General features: G+C 41.4%; 1 protein-coding gene across 4 annotated transcripts in view; it reads left to right on the top strand.

Moving 5' to 3' along the window:
- Positions 1-440: 440 nt before the first annotated feature.
- STXBP5 (syntaxin binding protein 5) overlaps positions 441-21284 on the top strand; it is a 178846-nt gene continuing 158002 nt past the window's right edge. For all 4 annotated transcript variants that reach the window (XM_050949484.1, XM_050949486.1, XM_050949485.1 and 1 more), the window contains exons 1-2: positions 441-779; positions 2522-2619. In XM_050949484.1, coding sequence (XP_050805441.1) covers positions 627-779; positions 2522-2619 — 251 coding nt within the window. In that variant the 5' untranslated portion in view covers positions 441-626. The remainder of the gene's footprint in view (positions 780-2521; positions 2620-21284) is intronic.

Here is a 21284-nt window from a genome sequence, read left to right as displayed (position 1 = left end):
CGCCGCACTGAAATTGACGCGCGGCGGCTGCTGAGCTAGGGAAGGGCGAGCGTGAGCGGCAGGGACTGCGGCGGCCGGGGCACATGGAGGGCTAGCAGCGCGGCCGCCGCTACCGCTATGTGAGCGGGGTGGGCGAGAGGCACCGAGGCCATCGCTGTCACGTCGCCGCTGTACCGAGAGGCAGCCTCAGGCGGGGGCCAGGGGCCTCGGCAACGGGAAGGGCCCGGAGCGGGGCCAAGGCTGTGTGCGCGTCTGGGGCCTCGGCAGCTGCAGGAAGGGGGGCCGGGTCGGGGGGAGGGGGTCATCTGAGGCCTTGAGAGGAGCAGGCGGGGGGAGCAGATTTACCTTCCAGGGGTGCCCCGTCTCCGCACCGCGCCCAGGCTTCCCCCTGCTCCCCTGCCGGCTGACGGGCTCCCCGCCTGCCTGGGTCCGCCTGCTCCTGTGGATGAGGGGACCCGCTTGGACAGCACCACTCGCCTAGCACCGCCACTCGCCCCGCGCCGCCTGCGCTGCAGGGCTCTCCGCTTCCCTCTCCGTGAGCCGGGGGCTGAGGCTGCGGGGAGCGCCCGGGAAGGGGGAGACGGCGGCAGACAGAAGAAGAGGGGAGCGCCGCCGCCGCCGAGACCATGAGGAAATTTAACATCAGGAAGGTGCTGGACGGCCTGACAGCGGTCTCGTCCTCCTCCTCGGCTTCCTCCTCCTCGCAGCAACAGCAGTCCGGGAACCGGGAGAGCGACGTCCCGGAGACGCTCCAGTCCGAGCACTTCCAGCTCTGCAAGGTGAAGACTGCAGCCAGGAGCCCCGGTCGCAGCCCTGGGGGAGATAGTGAAGCCATGATGGGCTCTGCAGGCTTTGGGCTCTTTGGTTTTCAATACCTACAATTATCTGAACCCCTCCACTCTTTGGGGATGGGGAGGGAATGCTGCGGGAGTTATAAAGGGTTTGCGTGATCATTTTTTCCCTCTCTTGACAATTTCTGGATTGATTCTCTTGCCTGTAGGCTAGCTATTTCATGCACATAGTACTGTGTCTGTTCAGACTAAGCTGGGGAGGGGGAAAGTGGAAAGTAGGGAGGAGAGTTATGATACCTGGGTATAATAGAAGTCTGATTGTTGTTGCATTTGAGTGATGGAGTGGAAGTATGGGGAACCTAACCCTTCATGTTATTTGGAAGTGCATTTATCCTTTTGCACCTAAAATGGGCTGTGGAGGTTTATGCTGAATTTGTTGGAGTTTATCAAGCAGACACTTCTGATATTCTCAGTGTGAGGTGGGAGAGAAGTTAATATTCATTGCTGGTATAATTATTGCAGTTGAGGTCTATACATTTATAAAAGGATGATGCAGCAAATTAATCCAGCAGCTGCACCAAGAGGAATAAAAACTAATTTGAATATTAACACCCATCTTTATCTTTACAATATCCAGGGCCTACTTGTTATTTGGTTGGACTTGTCTGTGTATATTGTTTTACATTTTATCTAGTGTGCCATGCATTTTTATCAGCAATTTAAAAGAGGCAAGGGATCTGGAAAGGGAAAAGCAGTGTTGAGTTAAGTGGCCTTGTTTACGGTTACACTGTAATCCCTTATCACTTTCAAAATTATTGAAAGTTGAGAGGCATCGCTGTTTAACATAACCTATTTAACTTCATTAAAGTAAAACCTGTGTGTGTATGCATTTTTGAGATCCTAAATCACCACACTGGGATCTGTACATTTATGTTTGTAATTTTAATATAAGATTTTTTTAAAATAGAAAAGCTAGCATTTGTATGGTTTTATTTTTTCATTTGCATAGCTGTGATCAAGGTTAGATCACTATTAATATTTTTGTGTGAAAAAGTGAGTCATTCAGTGAAATAGCACAGTTCATTAATTTGAATCAATTATTGTCCTATAGTACAGTTTTTGATAACTGCGCAAGTGGTAATTAAAATCTTAGCTAGTCAGAAAAGGTAGCCATTCCAATAGCTCAATATTAAGTCTTGGTTTTGGGGAGGATGTGATATTTCTTTTAAAGTGCTATCCTGGAGAGAGGATGCACTGTGTCCTGCTTGAGAGAAATGGGGATGGCTCTCTGAAGAGCAGTTCTAATGATTTGTAATAGTTTAATTTACAGTGCTGGCTGCATTGTCAAGCTTCCCAGGAAACATCTCATATTTTAATAGTGGAATGCCTTATACACAGCTATAAACAAGAAGCCAGAGACTAGGGGAAGGGACAAAATGAAATGGAAGTAGTTGGTGGCTTTTTTAAGAAAAGAGGTAAAAATCAAATCCATTCTTAGTAACAATCTTTTATTTCATGTTCAAGGATGAATGAAATAATTTCTGGCAGAGAATCTTTCTGTAATGAATTCAGGGTAAAGTGCTGTTTTGCATCTAATCTTTTTTCCTAAATGCTTGTTTCCTTACTGAAGTGCAATTAAAACTGAATCCCTCCTCCTAATACACTCTTGATTTTATTTATTTTTGGTCTGCTGCTTGACCCACCCTTACTTCACTGCTCTGACTTGTTAGACCGTACGCCATGGTTTCCCCTATCAGCCTTCAGCCTTGGCATTTGATCCTGTTCAGAGGATACTGGCAATCGGGACTCAGACTGGAGCTTTAAGACTGTATCCTTTCATTCTGTTATAAAAAGAAAATCACTGTGCTGCTAATTGGAGTCCTGTCCTGGCTTATTCTTCTATCTTACTGGAGCTAGTGTGAGGAAGCACTCTGGAAATCAGGTATGCATTTGCACTTGAAGGAGAGGGAAGAGGGAAAAGTCTTGGTTGCTGTTGTTGGGTTCTGTCTATTTTGTGTCTGTGCACACATCTTTTGAGGATATGCCAGTGCTGTGATGTATGGGTCCTCAGTTTCCACTATCTTGGACTGGTATATGTGTCTGTGAAGTCTCTGTTGCGTTGGCATTTTTACAGCAGTTAAACACAAATCTGAATCGAGGCCTGTACTAGGATGTGTTAAAGATAGTGGTGGTGGTGTCTTTTTGGATTTGAAAATCTTCCAAAGGGAAATGTTGGCTTCATGCTTGTTTGTGGATTTACTTCTGGGGAGCTGGTTTCTAATGCTGTAATTATTTGCCATTTGTTTTTAGCCACCAGAAGATTGTTTTAGCAGTACCATTTGATCTTCTAACAGTAAAATCATCAACACTTAGTAACTTGTACATTTCAAACTAGCATATGGAATTTGTAGCATACGTCAACAATAACTGTGTTCTTCTGTGCTTAACAGTGCTAACTAAATAAAAATTTAGTTGCATTTATTTGGTTGAGACGGGGCCTAAATGTCTTTCCAAAAACAGATTGGAATTGCCTGAACATCACTTAATAGGAAATTCAATTGACTACATTCCCCTATTATCCTGAAATCTACTTAAGTTTTGACATTTCTGGATCTTCAAATCATATTTCTAGGAAAAATAAGTTAATCCCTTTATAAACTGCAGATAAATCTCATCTTTTTGTTGCTGCTGCTACTTTGTTACTCCTTGCTACTGCATATAGTATTCTGGGAGTTAGAGTAACATGGTAGCGCTACCTCCTTCAACTAAAAATGAAATACAACATTACAAATATGAATGGATTTTTTCAGTCCTTTTTATGCTCTCTCTTCATTTTAAGTTATATTTACAAGAAGTTAATTGTTATATGAGATTCAGAGAGGAGAGAATTTTAGATATAAACTGAATGAGGTAAGAAGTATAAAAACATACAAATGTGACATTTTATTATAATTATTGATGAATAAATAGTGTGTTGTTCATGGGAGCATCATATTATAAGGATAGTTTTAATAAAATATCCTTATATGTAAATAGTATGTATTTAATTATCTATTGAAAATATATCTTACAGTTAGGTTGCTATTTGTTTCCTATAAATAAATTAGCAATACATGGAATTGGTATGATTATAGTGAGGGTGATCTGTAAAAGTGGTTAAATGAAGAAGGGAATTAATTGTCTAATATCAGTGTAATAGTGGCCTTATGAGTGTGCTTGCTTTTTAGTAGGCAAGAGTACGTATTCTTGGAGGACAAGCAAGTTTAGCTAGAGCAGCAGTGTAAACATAAATGTTTTGTTTTACTCCTTTTGATACTTTAATGGAAATGTTGAAACAGTTGTACTGAACTAGTGAAATGGAGAAAAATATTTTAGAATATGGTTCTTATCTGAAACAGCTAGCTGGTAAAGCTTTGGCTAATGAGGGCTTGAAAAATCCACTTGCTAAAGACACGGAAATGTTCTCTGAATTGGAATGGAGGGATCAATCAGTCTCTGCAGAATTTAAATCTTCACTTGTTTTTGTTTGTTTATTTGTTAGAGAGGGGAAGCATTCCAAATATAAAACAAAGTTTGTCTTCCTGAGTGCATAGGCCTGAATCTGCTGCTAATAGCCTTCTGAAAGAGAGGGAAATGGACCTTTTGTTAGATTTCACTGTTAGTCAGAACCTTGCAGAGGGCAATGAAATTGACAAGAATATATTTCACTGTTGATGATTTAATGAATACTCTGAACAGAAACATGGCTCAGAGCAACTCATAGGGGAACAGGACCCAAAAATGGACCCTAAGGGAAAATATTGAGTAACAGACCTATCTTTTTGTCTCCACACACTCTGGTACCATTTAGATTGAAGTAGAGTGTCTTTCAGCTAAATGAGAAGTCTCTCTACAACATTGTCCTGAATCTAATTGGTGGGATTTCCCCTTGTCTTTTGTATTGGCCTCTGACTAGTAAATACTAAGTAAATTTTTAGGTTATGAAATCCTTCTAGTGTTTCATTATTACTCGTTGCATATTTCTAACTCTGGAGTTATACTGACTGCTGTAGCTAATTTAAAGAATCAAATCAGTCAAATTTCAAGTTAAATCAAGGTATGATTAGGTTTTTAGACATTTCTCTACCAATTTATGTGGGAAATTCCTTTTCACGAGAGGGCCTCAACGTTGCTTCTATTAAAATTTTTACATGATGCAGTTTTAAACAGGGTTCTAAGGCACTTTAAATTTAAAAGGTAACCTCGTTTAACTCTCAAAACTGAATGGGGTCAAAATGTTTTACAAATCATGCGACTACCTAGTAATGAATATTATTCACCTGTTTTAATGCTTTTTGGACATGTCTACATTGAGTAGTTAAGCCATTTAAAATACTGTTCTAGTGAATAGTTTTGAACTGCTCCAAGTTTTAAAATCAGTATTGGTTAGATCTATGCATAGTGTGGGATGGGTGTGACGCCTTCCTACAGCTTTACCATTTAATATCTGTCCATTATGGCCATGTCTGCACCTGGAATAAAAGGTATGTTTTTAGCACATTAGATGACTGTTTAAATATCAGGATTTAGCACATATGGTAGCATTAAAAAATGCACCTTTCCCCCGTTTTTATTGGGCTGTGCCACTGTAGCATGTCTGGTGAAAATGCTCTATTCTGACAGGAGAGAGCTCTCCCGCTGGCATACTAAAACCACCTCCATGGGAGGCAATAGCTATGTTGATGGGAGAAGCTCCCCCGCCAATATAGCAGTGTCCAGACCGGTGCTTAGATTGGTGTAACTTACCTTGCTTAGGTGGGTGGCTGATTCACACAAGGCTTTGCTATTCCATGGCCAGCTTGTTCCTTCCTTGAGCATCAATTGCTGTTTGATCTTGTTGTGGAGAAACAGAGCTGTCCATAAAGTACTAGGAAGAGATCACAAAATTTATTTCTACTTGTGACCTTACCCAGTGTTTGAACTCGGGTCTTCAGAGTGACAAACTAGTGCACAAGCCCACTCCACCCTATGGTTCTGAAGATGTGGTTAAATGTGTGACCTATTGAGTCTCATTAATATTTCCATAGGAGTTTGTTAGCAATATTTGAATCAGGAACATTTCTAACAGGATTAATTAAAAAAAAATAAACTTTGTTAAGTAAATATCCTTGTGCAGCATTGTGCTAGTTTGAGAAGCTATTATTCACCTGAAATAGAAAACTGTATTCTCTATCTCAGCTCTTCGAATAAGAGGAACTCTGCTCTATAGCAGACTGAGTTGTTAACAAGTGAATCAGTCAGCATGGAGTCTCCGTAATTGTGTTTGACAGCTACGGACAGAGAAAAATGGTGACCTCACTCTAGACCTTTCAAACAAAATCACATGACTTTTTAGTAGATGGAGGCAGAAGATACCATGGTTCTTGTTTCCTTGTCTTAGTCCTGAATACAGGAACTTCTCTATGCATTCTCTCCTTTCCAGAATTTCATGGAAGATAGAGAAAGGTCTTTAATAGTATGCCGTGCTCACAGATGAGACCCTAGTTCTTGCACTTGATGACTCAGTAGATTCCTTCCCTTCCTTGGCTGGAAGGACCTGCTAGGAAATACTTAAGAATTTAGACAAACTTTTTTTAGTATCCTGGATGCTGCAAGGGAACTATTAGAATATTTTTTTCCCCTTTCTCAGTCATTTCAAACTCTTCAGAAATCACTCTACAAATATAGCATATGTAAATTTATCTAAAGTTTATCTGATAATACACTTCCAAAAAATAAAGAATAGCTGCTAAGCTTTCTCAATACTGGTCCTTTGGTTTCTAATTCAATAATGGAATTGTTGAACACCCTGGACATGCCAGTGTCTTAGTGAATAAACCTGCTCCTTTTTTCCCATTCATTCATGCATTTTAAAGATAATTAAAAGCTGTGGCACAAAAGATCCAAGAGTCCACCCTGTTGAAAGCTTGATCTGGTTCCTTTAAGGGAGGCGAGGTAAAGTTAGAGGTTAGAGCAGGAGATTGTGAGGAGACCTAGATCCCATGTTTCACTGTTGCTTATTTGCTCCATGAACTTTGGCGTTTTTCTGTGCTTTAGCTGTGTGAAATCCTTTGAGATTCTCTCAGGAAAAGTACTACATAAATAAAAATTATTATTCTACAAGCCTTAAAGCCTTCAGTTGCATCTCAGAGTTCAGTTCCTAAGGTGCCACAAGTACTCCCATTCTTTCTGTGGATACAGACTAACACAGCTGCTACTCTGAAATCTAGCATTCAAGATACTCTTCCTGACTCTGGTTATTTACTCTATAAGATCTTCAGAAGTAAGGACTTTTCAGTGGAATTACAACATTGTGTCTTCTGCATGGACAAAATTGTGTCTAGGACTCCATGGGATATCTATATCTATATCTATATATTATTTTTTTAAAAATCTGAGTAAATGCTTTTATTAACCACAGGAGACGTTTCTTCCTCGGGTGTATATACACTTCACAAAAAGTTAAAAAGTATACATTGAAAGGTCCAAGTTCTTCCAAATGCCAGACTCTTTTCTTGTCCTTTTCTGTCTGGCAGTGAGAGAGAAGAAAACTACCAAATCTTCAGCAAGTGAATGGCTAAACTCTTACATACTGGAGGCACAGAAAACTTATTTTGGTTGATTTAAGGCCCCTCTGCAATAGTCACATGTACAACATGGGCAGAAAAGACATACACTTGTGTTTTCAAGACATTATAAGCTGAATGTGAAGTTTTTGATGCCCCTTCTGGCAAAAGAATGCTTCATGCTGTAGTACCTGAATAATCTTATTCTAAATTTGAATCTTTGTCCAAAAATCATTTTGACTAAATGTATACTTCTCTTTCAGAATTCCACTGCTATTAAGATTTCATTGTTCTGACTGATCGTCCTGGGTGTAATAGAGGGAAGAAATGGCATATCATACTTTCCTCTGAATATCTACATCCGCCAGACTATTTCCTCCCATCTTTGGGTATTGATTTATTCTTTGTGTTGAAGAGAACCTAATCACTAACTTTCTTACAGATCATAGAAAGTATTTTAAAAGAACGTTGTTAATATCCCCTTACATTCCCTGTGCATGTGAAGATATTATACAGTTCTGATCCCCACTTTTTGCCCCCCTTCAGGGAGACAGACTGATGCTTTTCTTATATAAAATAGCTTTAATTCTTTCCCACTGTCTCCAGGGATATGAAAAGGGCTTAGTAGGTTCATAGGATTAGTGGCTGTATATATTCAGAGTAAAACACTAACTTTTGTTTCCCATATAGCTCTTTTCTTCTAATGTTTTAAAAAATATGTTTCGAGGATTCAAGAATGTCAAATTAATTTGTCACTTTGTGGTGCAATAACCATTTTTTAAATAATTGTTTAATGAAGGTCCTTTTTTATTCAGAGCAGAATCTGTGCGCGCGCCAACACAATTTTGAATGAGGAGTATGTGATAGCACTGAGCAATACATGTGTCTCATAAATATGGTAGGTAATTGCAGAGCATGTTCTGACATCATGACATACCGTTCTGTTGCTACTGTTGTTTAAACTCTTGTACTCCTTCCTGCTATTCATATTTGTTCAAAGTCCAAACAACATGGTTACAGAAGAGGTTTATGAGGCTGGAGCATATTCTAGAAAAGGATGTCCTCACTTAGCTTTGGAAAAGCAGTAGACTTTGCATCAGTTAGTATGTTTTGCTTTATCTCTGAATTAAAGGCCTGGAACAATAGAAGTATGTTCAACTTGTATGTTACAGTGTGGGAGCTCTGAAAAGCAGCACATGTAGTGTGGTAGTTGGACACACATACTGCTGAATGAGAGCCACAGAAAACAGGGCTCGTTTAGTTTTGGTAGCCTGATGTCAGCATGGACTCCTTTTTCTAGAAAGCTATAGTTTTGGTCTTGCTAAAATGTCCAATAAGCAGATATGAGGTGACATTAAGATGAGACCTCACACTGCAGAAGGCAGACACAATGGGAGAAAGGATATTAAATAGAGTCCCATTACTTAGAACACTGTCTATCAGAAAAGAGAAGATAATCGAATTTATAAAGTAAATCCATATTTCTGTAGTAGCCAGTGTTTGAATGACAGTACAGTCATAAATGCCATCTAAATATTTGTATAATATGAGAACATGGGTGAAGTTTTCATTCATTCCTGCATAATAATTATATGCTAATTGATTCTCATTTGAAGGATGGAGACTGCCCTTTAGGGTAACTTTATGAGAATAAAGGTTACATTAGGTTTTTAATGGATGTCATATTTTAATCCCTTTTTGTTCTGTTGCTGTCCCAGCCCCATCACAAAGTGACTGTGCTTTCCTTTTTGAGAAGGGAATGCTGGTATTTAACTTTCATTAAGGTGTGCTCTGCATACAGGCATGATCCCACTCACTAGGAGACCTGATGTAGTAACTCTCCACTGGCTAGGAGAACAAGAGACCCATGTCTAGTTGTGAACCAGAATTGTCTGCATGGCAGTATATTGCCTTGCCAGTGCTATCAGACTGTCTTGAAGCAACTTCTTAAATATGATTCCTCATTATTTCTTTTTGTGTTGAGTCACAGTAGGTTATTGAGTTGTATTATCAGATCAACAGTCCATAGTGAGGCTATGTCAGTGGTTGTAATGTTCAGGTCAGCTAGTGATGTATGAGGTGACCTGTATTTGTGTCATTTGATTTAGGCACTCTCTTAATTATGATCTTGCATTAAAATTTTTTTTATTATTAATTTGCTTTGTAAGTTAAAATACTTGTTCACACACCACCTTCACTGTTGGTTTAAATGTGAGCACCTACCCTTTTAAAGGGTTATGTAAACATTTACTGGCATAAAAACCATTGACAATCAATTGCAGTTGCACCCTGTGCACCACTTTTAAAAACTTGGGGGAAATGGGCTGGTGTGAAACAGAGCCTTGGAAATAGTTAAAATTGAAGCTGTCATCCATTTCTTCTTCTTTTGTATGGCTGATGTAAATATAGAGCAACAGCTATAATTTTATGTTCAGATGGTTAAGCCAGATAATTGCATCTGGAGTAGCAGAGTGTATTACAGTGATGCCTCTTTCATATTTGTGAGTTGTTTTATAATCCATGGTCTGTTCTGTGTGATCACAGTCACATATTGGAGAGTCTTTAATTTTCTATTTGTGCAGCAAGTATCCGCATCTACCATGGTTTGTGTGGATATGGTTTAGAGTAGCTCATGAGCTTCATGGGAGATCAAAACCAGGGATCTTCTGCATCAGGTCTGTCATAAGGTGTTTATTTGTGACTTCTTGTGAACTCCATTTGGCTTTCCAGGCTTCATCAAGCTTGAAGTTGCATTATTGAAGGTTAAATATGTGGGTCCAAAAGGGCTTAGGCGACTGCGAGTGATAGTGAAGAATGATGTTAAGGTCCTGGTAGATGGGAAGACGTACATTTTCCATGATCCTCTGGAATTCCCGGAGGATTGTGGCATTGCAGCAAATGGCTGAGGGAGCAATGTGTGACACCACCAGCAGCCCAGGTGTTAGGGTCGACTTCAGGGTTCTAGTGATTGCATTGCAGGTTTAGTTCAACATCAACAAGTTGAGTATGGCTACTTCTGGTCCTTACCAGTACACAGTACTCAGCTACGGAGTACACAAGGGCCATTGCTGATGTCCGTAACACTGATGCTGATACCTCCCAGTTTGTGCTTGCCTGTTTCTGGACCACTGATTCTGTTGTATGGAAGCAGTGTAAATCTGTAGCCTGTAATGACTCCTATATACTCCTATATAGGATGAGATAAGCATAGAGATTCATCCTGAAACCTGATTTCCCTAATGTTTTATTTACACTCTACAGCTCCCAGCCGGCAGTGGCTGAAGTCACGGATTCCATGACTAAATCACAGCCTTTCCTATGGGCACAGAGTGATAGGACAAATGGCTGGAGGATCATGATAGGACAGAGAAGTTGGTACTGCTCTTTATTTATGTTAAATTAGTTTGCTTTCCTTTGTGGCCTTGAGAACGAGGACTAAGGGTTTTGCTCCAGAGCAGACCCCCACTGAGAATATGAGCCCTCCGAGAAGAAGGTGGGCCAGCGTAGGAAGTAGTCCATGGAAGAAGCAAGATGTCTGACCAGATACTTCATCTGCTTGCTACAAGAGTAGCTGAGTCAGAACCCGGAGTAGAGGGATGGACTGGTTTTCCCTGCAACATCGCTTGGAAAACTAACTGGAAGACCTCAGACACAAAGGGCTAGAAGGACTGTTGGGCCTAGACCAGGGCCATCAACCTGGTCTGAGATCCTAGGACTGCTGGGTGAAAACCTTATCTTACCTGAAAGGGATGAGACCAAAAGTGACCTGAAGAGAGGGCCAAGTCACAAGGCAAAAGGGACTGTCAGTGGGTCAGGACAACAGGTGTATGGGGGGTAGCGGGGAAACCTGGCCGTGCTGCACCTAGCCACAGTGCGGTGCACTTGCTGGTGAGTCACTCACTGTTGTAATTAGCCACCACTTGCAAAGACAATTTTTTGACTTGATATTGAATTCAAGCATATTCCCTTCTAAAAAGTATATGCTAGATAGCTGCAGTAGTTCTGCCAAAAGAGATTCTGCAATACAAGTCAGTCAGAATTTATCTACCTTTATAGTTCTTTAAAATGTTTGTTTTTTAATTTTGCATTGCTGGAATTCAGGGATAGGCCCCTCCTAATCTCTCCGCTTTTAGTATTTCAGCTATATTGGAGAGAGGCTCTAAGCAGAGATGTTCTTCATTCAAGTGAATTCTGTCAGCTGAAATGTTGAGGAGTTAATGTGTAATGGTCTTGAAACATATGCTCTTCATTAGTACAGAGAGAATAAAGTGTAAATGAAGTTCTGTTTTAGGCTTTTTAAGCAATGTCAAGCAAAGCTGATCATGCTGATTAAAGTGTCCAAAACTTGGCTTTCCATGATAAGGATGATGCTGAATACAGTGTTCTTTAAAAACAGATGCCAGGGCTGATCTTGGGACATTTGATAAGGTGAAGAGCAGATAGAAGTTTTGCAAATCCGCAAAATCAAGTGCTAAGCCACTGTTTGTCCCAGATGAAGGCAAGAATCTGGACTGTGGCCATCACAGAACAGGAAGAGAGCTTTTTCTTGATGTAAATAGCAGCCAACTAAAGCGCAAATGAATGTGCCAAGTAAATCAGTGAAGACCGTCCATTTTTGTTAACTTTTTTTTGCAGATTTTGGCTGCAGGCAGTTATTAAGGTCGTGTACTCTTTTTTAACTGATTGCACAGTTGCTGTCAGTACTGTTTAGTTTTCAATAAAATCTTTAATTCACACACAAATTGAGTCATAATATATAACTAAATAGAACAGCGGAGCTGTGGAAGTATCAATCCAACCTGTATTTAATGCAGCACGGTGGTTTCAAGTTGTAATAACAGTTGCTCTGCAAAATTCTGATCTTATTTGTGAAGGAGGCAGCACTTGTTCTGATATCTATAATCCAGTAGATGGACAGAAGTTTTTAATTTGCTTTTTGTTTACATGTTTTTTACTGTATTTGGATATTGTGGAGAATACAGTAATAGATTTTGTGATTAATTTACATTATTTTTACATTAACTGGATTAATGTACTTGGGTGCCATTAGTATGTATCCCTCTCATGCAGTTAGCGTTTATTATATTTTCAAATACATTAATTTGTTTACAGAATAGTAATTCACCTTGTTGCAGTTGAGAACTATTTTGTTTTAGAGATACAAGTATTAGTCATTTTTAAAAGTCATGCTTACTCATATGCAATGTTTTGCCCATGTAATATTAAAATAAGTTTGATTTTGCAGCCTTCCTTTGTATTGCACTTGTCACGTGATACTTGTGTATCAAACTGGCACAATACAAATAAAGCCAGAAAATCTTAATTTGAAGTTGGGTTATAACAGCGGTTCTCAAACTGGGGGTTGGGACCCCTCAGGGGGTCGCGAGGTTATTACATGGGGGGCTCGCGAGCTGTCAACCCCCACCCTAACCCCGCTTTGCCTCCAGCATTTATAATAGTGTTAAATATATAGATTAAAAACACTTTTTTATAAGGAGTGGGAGGGGGGTCACACTCAGGCTTGCTATGTGAAAGGAGTCACCATTATAAAAATTCAAGAACCACTAGGTTATAGCAAGAAAATCAATTGAAAAACTGATGAAAGTAAACAGATAATTTTTCAGTTAGAGTTCCTGTTAAGTAACTAGTTGTAATCTCTTTTGTCACTAATATGGTAAGGTTTTTAGTACTCTCATTCTTCAAAACAGTATTTTTTGGTAGAACTCCAGGTAAGAAGCTGTAGAGAGAGATTAGTTCAGCAATGTCTGGTTTTCTACAACAGTGCCCTGCCAAAGGTGGTTTGTAGATCCAGTGGTTTCAGCTAACTCTGTGTTTGCTGCTTTCCTTATAGTTTCTATCCTCCCATTCCTTTAAAAATCTGTCCTGAAGATTCTTCCATTTTCTGCAGCATGTATAGCTGCCTATAACTTGACTGCTTCATTCTTTCTATTTCATATTCTACCTATGCAAGCAGTATTTGCAGTAGACCCATTTTTAGTGTCCATTCAATGGACCTGCAAAACTAGGTAACTTAATGGATAATAAAGGTGGAGCAGACTTGTATGTGTTTTGAGGATGTTTTAGAGTAGACTCATAAATCAGAGTTGTTTAACAAGACTTGACTCTTGTACAGATTTTGCTGTATTGAGTATTAGCGGATGGAAACTAATTTGAACAGTCACTCTGCAAAAATGCCATTGTGGGAACCCATGTTTGTACATCAACTACCGTATCAAATATATTTGGTTTACAGGTAGAAAGATTTTTTTCCTCCCAGACTGCCAGTCCTGTAAACTCTGCCTTGACTGAGAGAGAAACTGGGTTCTTTACCTTTCGCTCACCATGGCCAGAAATAAAATTTTTGTAGATGAAATTTTGTCCTCAGTTATGTGTGCTACTCGATTGTCTTCAAATTAGACTTTTTGTAACCACTTTACCTTAAATAGGTTTTCATAGGTTTAACTGATTGGACCTTGGTAAACAATTTTGTTGATGCATGAGACATAACAGAAACTATGTAGCACACTCAATTTTAGCTCTGTTCACTCTTTATTGGTAACAAAAGCAGTAAAAACTTTTTGGTACTAGATATAGATGAGACTCTGATAACAGATTTGCTTTCTGGATTTGGCTGTAGTTTTTACATATGCACTCTTCAGAATGAAACTACTCTTTAATGTTTTGGAGTAGAGTTTTAAGATATTTAATGTTAGAGAAGTGATTGTATGGATGTAAATGCCAATAATAAACAAGGATCACATAATCAACACTTCAGCTGGAAAGAGCCCCTAGTGTGTGGTCTAGCTATCTTCTGCATTGTCTGGATTAACTTAATTTAGAACAGCTGATAGTTGGATGTCTAGTATAGTATTAATAGCTCCATTTTAGTACTAATGACTGCAGTTTCACAGCCTGCCTTGGCATGATGAAAACATTCCAGAAACTGGGGATTTAAAACCCTAGAGCCAAATTTTCTGATGGTGTGACTTCAGCCTCTTCTCTTGCCCTTCTGGTTTCAGTAGGGCCCCAGAAATACTCATTCATTGACTGGTGCTTAAACCATGGTATGGGACGCTAGAAATACCGAAAGTTTTCATCAACTGCTTGTAAAGAAAAAGACTGTAAGTTTCAAACTGCATTGTACAAGACTGCAAGGAAAACTAATAATGAAAATTTATTTTTACTACCTATTTTCAGTTTCTATGAATTTTTGACATATTTGATTTGAAAACTTTTATTCAGCTTCCATAAGTGTCCAATGAGCTGCGTTGTCATCAGGCTGCAGAGTGTGAGGACAAGGGAGAAGCTGAAAGACCAAGAAGGAGATGATAGTTAAGGGGGAGGGGAAAGTGTTTATAATAATAGGAAACTTTAGTATCAAATTAAATAACAATTTTGAGAGAACAGATGAACTGGTTGCACATATTGTTTGGCTCACCAACATGCCTAGGCTAGCATGAATGTAAAATTAATATTGAGTTAATATATGGCTTTTTGCTTTTTATTACTCACTGATTTGTTCTAAGTCTTAATTCTTTGTATATCGTTTTTTCCAGCAATCAGATGGAAGTGTGAGTGTGCTTTTTTCCCCCTCCTTAGTAGATGCAACAGCAGTGTTGTAGACTAGTCGTTTTACTGGTATTTTATACCTTTAAAAAGCTCTGTATAAAAGCACCCATTCAGTTATTTTTAATGAAACCTACACATAACCATTGTGGTTTGTTCTCCCCCCCCCCCCCCCCGGCTTCTTATGTACTTTATTCTCCTCCTGTGACAAGGGGAGAAAAAATATACAAATTGCCCTAAAAACTGTTTTTATTTTCAAAATGATTTTAGTTTAGGATGACTGCTATTGTTCTGACTAACTCTTTTTTAGGCATAAATTGACTCCAAAATTTCATTTTATACTTGTGTTTAATGTGTTTTTGTTTTTCCTCTCTGGTATTCAGGAATTCCTAAGCACTAAAGTATTCCAAGATTTCCACAGTTTATTGCTATTTGACAGACTATCAGATGTAATTTTTTTTTTGCCATAGTCAGGGATTTAGGTATGCAACTACCATAATGAATTGATGTGTTATGGTTATATCTCTTGATGAAATGCAAAAAATATATCCTGTAAATGGAGCAATGGACTATTAGCAATTTGACATCTGTGATGTTAAGCTAGTGTTTTATTTTTTTGCATTCTTTGTATTGTTTGACTGTAGCAATAGTTTAAAACGGGTCGGCAACCTTTCGGAAGTGGTGTGCCAAGTCTTCACTTATTCACTCTAATTTAAGGTTTCGTGTGCCGGTAATACATTTTAGACTTACAGAGAGAGAGGGAGAGACCTTCTAAAGATATTAAATTATTGTTGTATGTAAAGTAAACAAGTTTTTTAAAATGTTTAAGAAGCTTCATTTAAAATTTAATTAAAATGCAGATCTTATCGGTTTAGTGCAGTGGTTCTTAACCTGGGGTGCACACACTCCCTGGGGCAGGGCAGGTGCAAGGATATTTTGCCACCTAGGCAAAACTTCCACCTTGCACATCGGTTCATTGAGGGGCAAATACCCAATGAGCCTTTATAGATCCCAGGGGCCATCTGTGCCCAGGGGCTGCTCCCTAGACCAGGTTCCCCCCTCTGTGCCCCCTGAACTCCCCTGGAGGGTGCACAGCCCCCCTGCGAGCCCTCCCAACCCCACCCAGGTGGCCCCCGCCCTGAGTCCACTCACTAGCTTTGTCGGGCTTGGGCCACTGCAGCAGCTCGGCAGGGGAGGAGCCACTTTCCAGAGGCACCAGAGAGCCAGAGTGTCCTGCTTGCGGCAGCAGCAAGCCCCAACCATGGAGGAGCTGGTGCAGTGCAGGGGGGCAGCAGCCCTGCAAAGGTGGTGGTGGCACCACTAGTGGGGAGCAGCTGCGCCCCTCCTGCCCAGGCTGCTCCCTGGCACACCGCCCTGGGGGCGCCTGGAGGCTGGAGTGGATGTATGTGGGTGCCAGCCCCATGCGCCCCCTGGCTCCCCCCTCGCCTAGGGTTACCATCTTTCAACAATCAAAAAAGAGGAGAGCCCTGCCCTAGCCCCCATCCACTCCCTCCCACTTCCCACCCCAATTGCCCCGGTCAGAACCCCCCCCGCTCCTTGTCCCCTGACTGTCCCCTCTTGAGACCCTCCCACCCTAACTGCCCCCTATTACCCTACCTGTCCCCTGACTGCCCCAACTTTTATGAACACCCCCGCCCCCAGACAGACTCCCAGGGACTCCCATGCCCCATCCAACCACTCCCCGCCCCCTGACAGGACCTCTAGAACTCCCAATCCATCTAACCGCCCCCTGCTCCCTGACTGCCCCCTCGGACTCTACTTACCAGGCCCAGGCCGGTGAGATGCTGGCTCCACATGGAGGCAAAACATGCTGCTGTGCACACAGCACCCCCCCTGCAGAGTGCTGAGGCAGCGGGAGGGGGGGAGCTGCAGGAGGGGCAGCAGTGGCTCACACTCCTGGGAACCGCAGAACCGGATGGCGGTGAGAGGGTAGTTGGGGGGTGCGCCTGCCCAGGCTGCGGCCCGGTGCCCCCCCCGGGGGGGCTCCTGCAGCAGATGCATGCGGGCAGCGGGCCTCATGCAGCCCCCGGTTCCCCCCTGGCCGCGCTAGGGCTCTGCAGCTCCTGGGAGTGTGAGCCGCTGCCCCTCCCACAGCAGGCTCAAGGCCCAGTGCCCAGGCGGCTCACACTCCTGGGAGCCGCAGAACCTAAGTGCAGTGAGGGGGAAGCCAGGGGGTGCACCTGCCGCCAGTTTGGGGTCCCAGCCGCCAGCCCTGCTTCACTCAGCCGGCTGCGACCCCGGCTGGCAGCCGCGTGCCAGGCAAAATTGGCTCACATGCCAAAGGTGGCATGCGTACTGTAGGTTGCCGACCCCGGTTTAAAATACTGCATAGATCAGGATATTCTGTAGTGAATTTACTTGCCGATCATGAGTTATATTTGCTTCATAGACTGGTGTGTAGGGTAGCCATGATGGAGATGGCTTACAAGTGGGCGTTATTTTGTTTAGTGTTTTGAATAAAATTGTGACCACTTTTAAATTTACATAACATTAGTGTGTCTCTACGTTTTCATTAGTGGTGTGCCCTGTTACCAATGAGTGTTGTGCTCAGGATGACTGAAATCACTAATTTTGATCAATATTGAAATCACCAAAAAGGGAACCTTGATTTGCATTTGTACTTTTTAGTTAGCTTTCTAAAGAAAGGTTGTTGGTAACCATTAAAACATGTTGGTTTGCAATCAAATATAGCTCTTATGTAAATTTGATGGTACTTACTGTATCCTGTTGGTTAGCAAAATCTATACACATTTAAGCAATTATATAGCTTAACAGTTATTCAGACTCTTAATTCTTAGGCCTGGTCTACATGGGGGTGGGGGGGAGGAGGGATCGATCTAAGATATGCAGTTCAGCTATGAGAAACATCGACTTCAGCTACACTGTTCTCGTAGCTGAAGTTGACGCATCTTAGATTGACTTACTTCACGTCCTCAGGGCACGGGATCGACGGCCGCCGCTCCCCCGTTGACTCCACTTCCGTGCCTTGCCCTGGTGGCAAGATGGGGAGTGCATTCAGGGATTGATGTATCGCGTCTAGATGAGACATGATACATTGATTCCCGATAGATCCATCACTGCCTGCCGATCCAGCGGGTAGTGTAGACTTACCCTTACTCATTTTGCTGTGTTAGAAAATGGGGGATAATGCATTTCTTATTTACTAGAGTATCTTTTTACTGGTGATTGCGTCAGGCTACATTTGGATGAAAATTACAATTCAATTAAAAATGCATATAAACAGCATTTTACATTTCTTTAAAAAAAAATTTGTTTAAACAACCACAACAACAAAACCTACCTTACTTTCTTTCCTTATGCATACAGAAAATTTAAGTTTACCAAAACATGCTTTGCACTTAAAACTATTTATTAAACAAAGATAACGTTATCTATAGTTAGTGACTAGAACTGATTTTTCTTGTCAACTTTTCCTTCAGGATTTTAGAACTACTGTAGTAGATTTCATCCTCTCACATTTAGTTTTTATTCATCAAGTGGAAGAGGAAAATAAGCTTTCCTGATTTTTCAACTACCATTGGTTTCTTAACTTTGAGTGAGCTAGACATCGAACTAAACTAGTTGAATAAGCTGAAATCAAGAAAACACTCTCTACACATGCAGGAGAGGCTTCTGCTGTCAAAAAGATGGTTTAGCACAACAACAAATTTATAATTCTGTGTGCTTATCAGGTGACATTGACCAGCTCAGCACTTTGGCTATTTTTATAACTTCAGCAGCAAACGTACTGCTAGAATGTATTTTAAATTAAAATGATTTTAATAGATTATAGTAAGTTTAGGCATTAACGTAGGTTGTCAAACTTAAAATTTAAACTGATTTATTTAAAAAAAGAAAATTGTATTTAAGAATTTTGATAGTTTTAAAATCCATTTTTATCCACCCCATTATGCATCTATAGGGAGAGAGCAACCACTTATCTTAATTTTAGTGTACACAGAGTGTAAAATTCCAGTTAGATGGGTTAGTCTCTTTCAGGAGAAACAATGACACTTGTAGATCTCAGTTTACATTTGAATTCAAGAACTTTTAGATAATCATGTAATTCCAATAAAATGCGTATGAAACATTAATATTTTTTTACAACAAACCTGAATGAGAGTCTCAAGAAGCCTGTATTTGAATGGAAACCTTGGTATAGTTTAATCAATGCAGTCTGAAACAGGATACTTTTTAAACCATCTAATGCGATAACTTTCACAAGGAAAACAGTATGTTCAAATTCAACGGTAACTTCAGTGAAAACTTTTTCTGCTTTCTAGTAATCTTTATCTGTTACGATTTAAAATAAAATGTTAATACATTTCCAGCTTTCTTGGTGCATGAACATACTCTCTTTTATAATTCCATTTCGTATTTATTTTCCGCTTTCCATCTTTCTATAGTCCAGACGTGGGCAAACTACGGCCCATGGGCCACATTTGTCTGGCTGGGGAGCCTAGTCCCTGGCCCCTCCTCTGCTGTCCCTCCTCCCCCGCAGCCACGCTGCTGTGCAGGCCGTGCTCTGGCCCGCCGCTCCCGCTGGGCAGCATGGGGAGCACAGCTGGCTCTGGCTGGGTGTTGTGGCTGTGAGCTCCTGCTGCTGGTAAGGGGGTGGGGAGTTCTAGGGGGGGCAGTTAGGGAGGAGGGGGTGATTGGATTGGGTAGAGGTTCTGGAGGGCAGTCAGGAGATGGGGTACAGGGAGGATTGGGAGTAGGAGTCCCGGGGGGCCTGTTGAGAGGCAGGGATGTGGATAGGGGTCAGGAAGGCAGTCAGGGAGCAGGGAGGGTTGGATAAGGGGGTGAGATCCTGGGGGGCAGTTAAGGGTGGGGGGTCCTGGGAGGGGGTGGTCAGGAAACGAGCAGAGGGCAGTTGGATAGGGGGTGGGAGTCCTGGGGAGGCTGTCAGGGTGGGGTTGTAAATAAGGGTTGGAGCAGTCAGGGTGCAGGGGGGTTGGATAGGGGGCAGGAGTCCTGGGAGGGGGCGGTCAGAGGACAAGGAGCAGGGAGGTTGGATGGGTTGGGAGTTTTGAGGGGGGCAGTGAGGGGGCAGTAAGTGGGAAGGGGTGGGGGCTAGGCTGTTTGGGGAGGCAGAGTCTTCCCTACCTGACCCTCCATACAATTGTGCAACCCTGATGTGCCCCTCGGGCCAAAAAGTTTGCCCACCCCTGCTCTAGTCCTAAAGGGAGAAAGTCATTTGAGTACCTCTCAGGCCTGAGGCAGCCATCTTTCCCTTTATTTTTCTGTCTTTCCCCAAATACCTCACATTTTTTCCAGGTAGTAACTCCAGCAAAGGAGAGTGATGGGATGTTACTTCCCCTTGGCTAAGAGCAACCTTGCATTGCCCTCTAGTGATATTTTCCTCTCTGCAGATAATAACAGTGTGTTCTTAATTTGTATTTGGAAGCAGTTAGCTGTGAAACTCAGATTTAACTTCAGATGTTTGGCCAAATGGACACAACAGTTCTTTAATGTAGAAGCCAGATAAAAATGTGTGTATGCACATGACAATCTAAAGACTCTAATTTTAAAAGCCACATTTGCCCTTCTGTTTGTGGCTACTTAAATTGCTTAGCATCTGCTTCATTTGCCTCTCCTTCTAATGTGACTCAATAATATTTGTCACTTGATTAAAAATGGATCTCATACTTTTTGTACTTTTTATATAGTTGTCTCACAGCAAGTGGTACATTAGAGTAGTAGTAATGTTTAACGTGTATGTAGTGCTTCACGTCCATAGATCCCAAAGCAGTTTCCAAAGAGGTGGTAAGTAGAGACTCTTTAAAGAGAGGGAAGTTGAGGTGCAGAGAAGTAAAGTGCCTTGCCTAAGGTTGCAGAGTGAGTCTCTGAAAGAGCTGGGAATAGCACACACATAGTTGTGTAATATTTATATTACCATAGTGCCTAAGAGCTGGTCACATGCTAGGCACTGTACGTGTACACACACACACATACACAGAGATAGTCTCTGCTCCAAGAAGCTTACGATCTAGGTATAACAAATGGAGATGGACAAACAAGGAAGCACAAGGATCAATGAAACAATATTGGTTATTGAATAAGCTGCTGAGACCACGGGCTAACTGTTGTGAACATGTGTGGGCTTTTGTTTTTTATCACAGCAAAAGAGTTCTGAGGAGGAATTTGAAGGTGGATAGTCAGGTAGCTTTGCAGATGTTCATGGGGAGTGCCTCCTAAATCTGTGGGGCAGCATGGAACAAAGCATGAGGTGCCTGTTTGAAAATTTAACAAGTGGACAATGGAAGCTGGCATTTTGGGCCAATCAAAGGTGAGCATTGACTGCTCCATAGTGAATGAGAGA

The sequence above is a fragment of the Gopherus flavomarginatus genome, chromosome 4 (assembly GCF_025201925.1).
Source record: "Gopherus flavomarginatus isolate rGopFla2 chromosome 4, rGopFla2.mat.asm, whole genome shotgun sequence".
NCBI lineage: Eukaryota > Metazoa > Chordata > Testudines > Testudinidae > Gopherus > Gopherus flavomarginatus.
Note: the sequence above shows the minus strand (reverse complement) of the source record. Positions and strands in the feature narration are given on the sequence as shown.